At 39.2% G+C, this 2449-nt stretch overlaps 1 protein-coding gene across 1 annotated transcript; it reads right to left on the bottom strand.

Annotated features, from left to right (window-relative positions):
* Positions 1 to 877: 877 nt before the first annotated feature.
* LOC148918950 (uncharacterized) lies at positions 878 to 2005 on the bottom strand. The gene is made up of 2 exons (XM_089048743.1): positions 1411 to 2005; positions 878 to 1278 (listed from the first exon to the last, which is right to left on the bottom strand). Exons 1-2 carry the CDS (start codon positions 2003 to 2005, stop codon positions 878 to 880), a joined length of 996 nt encoding a protein of 331 aa, XP_088904869.1.
* Positions 2006 to 2449: the final 444 nt, after the last annotated feature.

The raw sequence follows: 2449 nt of genomic DNA, 5'->3' as shown, positions 1-2449 counted from the left end.
TATGACCTCCACCAAAAGTCACAGTGCCTCCATCAAAGGGGGTGAGGGATGAGAAAACATTTTTATCCCCAGACATATGTTTGGAACAACCACTATCAAAATACCAAGAGTTGGTGTTTGAAGCAGCAAAGGCATTTAGCACAACAAGAGATTTGGTATGACCTCTTGCAATCCAAGAAGACTTAGGCACAATGGGAGAACTCATTTTGAGGGAGACAAGTTTGGCTATCTTAGTAACTTCATTCATCAAATGATCAACTTGATCTTGCAAAGATCTGGGATTCCTTTTAGATTTTGAAGACAATTTTCTGGTTTTATCTTTGCTAAACATATGATAGACTGGTCGAATATGACCAGTCAACCCACACCTGTGACAAGTTGGAACAAACTTAGGTTTCTTGACAACCTGCTGAACATCAAGAGGTACAGTGACTGGAGTTTCTGATTTGACAAAATTAGTGGTAAAGCTAGGACGAACTAGAACCAAAGTGATTAAATCCAAGGCCACCTTTGTCCCCATGAACTTTTCCCATATTCAAAATTTTGTCAATTTTTGAAGCACCAATGGTCATAGATATAATCTTCCTATTTGCTTCATTCAATTCACCTAGGAGCTGTTTGTTTAAGTTCTGGAAACCAATGTTACTTTCCTTGAGCACATTAACTTGATTCTCAAGGTTACTCCTAATTGACACAAGAGCATCACTTTCTTTTCTAGAGACTCAAATTTGTCACTTAACTCCTTTTGGTTTCTTTTAGGATGAGAATTTCATGTTGAAGATCTTGGTTATTAACCTCAAGTTTGAGGCTCTCTTCTTTCAAACACAAGGTCTCTTTAAACAAACAATCATATTTTCTTCCTAATGACTCGTATGAGTCATCGACTCAAATCAGATTCATCGGACATGGGCTGCACAGAGGCAACAAAGGCAACATGTTGGTCATCAACATCAGAGGAAGATGAATCCTCTTGAGACCCTTCACTTTCACTCTCACTCCAGCTCACTTTCATGGCCTTGTCCTTTCCTTTGGAGTATTTTTTCTGATTGTTTGCACAGTCAGCAGCATAGTGTCCAATGCCTCCACATGTGAAGCACTTGACAGATTTTCTGAAATCTTTCGTGAAAGGTTTGACATCCTTATTCCTCTCATTAGACCGATCAGTTGATGGTCTAAACAGTTTCTCACTACCAGAGCTGCCCTCTCTAGCAAACTTTCCCTTATCCTTAAGAATTCTCCTAAATTTTTTGACAAACAAGGCCATCTCATCCTCAAAACCTGAGGATTTTTCATCAACTTTCAGAGAGGAAACATGCACTCCTTGAAGTGCAACATTTTTTGATTTTTTGGAGTCATTTTCTTCCATATTCAATTCCATCTCATAGGTTTTCAGTTTTCCTACAAGCTTGCCAAGCTTAATTTCATTTAAATTTTGGACCTCCATGATTGCGGTTTTCTTTGCTCTAAACCTAGATGGTAGAACACGAAGAATTTTCTGAACAACAAGAAGCTCTTCAATGGGTTGACCTAGACTCATGGCTTCATTTGTGATCATCTCAACTCTCCCATGGAACTCAGAAATAGACTCAGTTTCAGACATCCTAAGTTCTTCAAATTGTGCAAGCACCATCTGAAGTTTTAGGGTTCTAACTTGGTCATCCCCTTCATGAACCACCCTTAGTTTATCCCAAGATAGTTTAGCATTAGGGATATGTTGTATATGTGCAAATTGTGTGCTAGACAAAGCAGTAACTAAGGCATTTCTGGCCTTCTTGTTCGAATATGCACCAAACACCTCAGCTTCAGTCCATTCTGACCTAGGTTTGGGCACATCCTCACCAAAAACAGTCTTGACCGGAGCAACCCACTCTTTTGTGAGATACTCACTTGCATACTCATCAAGAGCATCAAGAAATATCTCAAATTTTTCTCTCCATGCAGCGTAGTTATTACCGTCAAAATAGGGAGGGGAGTTGCAAGATCCAGCAACTCGATCCCTTTCCATAGTGAACACACCTAAACACCAAAACAAATCCTAGGATCTCTCTATTTGTGTTAAGAGCTGACGCTCTGATACCAATTGAAATTGGTACTTAGGTGACAAATGGTAGATTTAATTACACAACCAAAACAAAACAACTCAGCAATCTTCACACACTTTAAACCTTGACCAAATACACGTATGACTAGTCAACTGCTAGTCATGAACAATCACAATCAAGAGAACACACAGATCATGCCACAATGTACCGCAACCTAGAAGATTACTAGTGACAACCTACGCACTCAGAAGGACCCATCAATCTAGGCATCCCCTGTGCTAGCAACAACTATGTGAAAGTGTGTGAAATCATCAAAATCATGCAAACATCAAACAACAGATAAAGATGACTAGTCAACCATCAAGAACACAAACCCAGAAAAATTACAGATATGCAAAACAGATTTT

The sequence above is a fragment of the Prunus mume genome, linkage group LG3 (genome assembly GCF_029339155.1).
Source record: "Prunus mume cultivar Tortuosa linkage group LG3, ASM2933915v1, whole genome shotgun sequence".
Classification (NCBI taxonomy): domain Eukaryota; kingdom Viridiplantae; phylum Streptophyta; class Magnoliopsida; order Rosales; family Rosaceae; genus Prunus; species Prunus mume.
The sequence above is the reverse complement of the archived record's forward strand: the minus strand, read 5'-3'. Positions and strand labels throughout refer to the sequence as shown.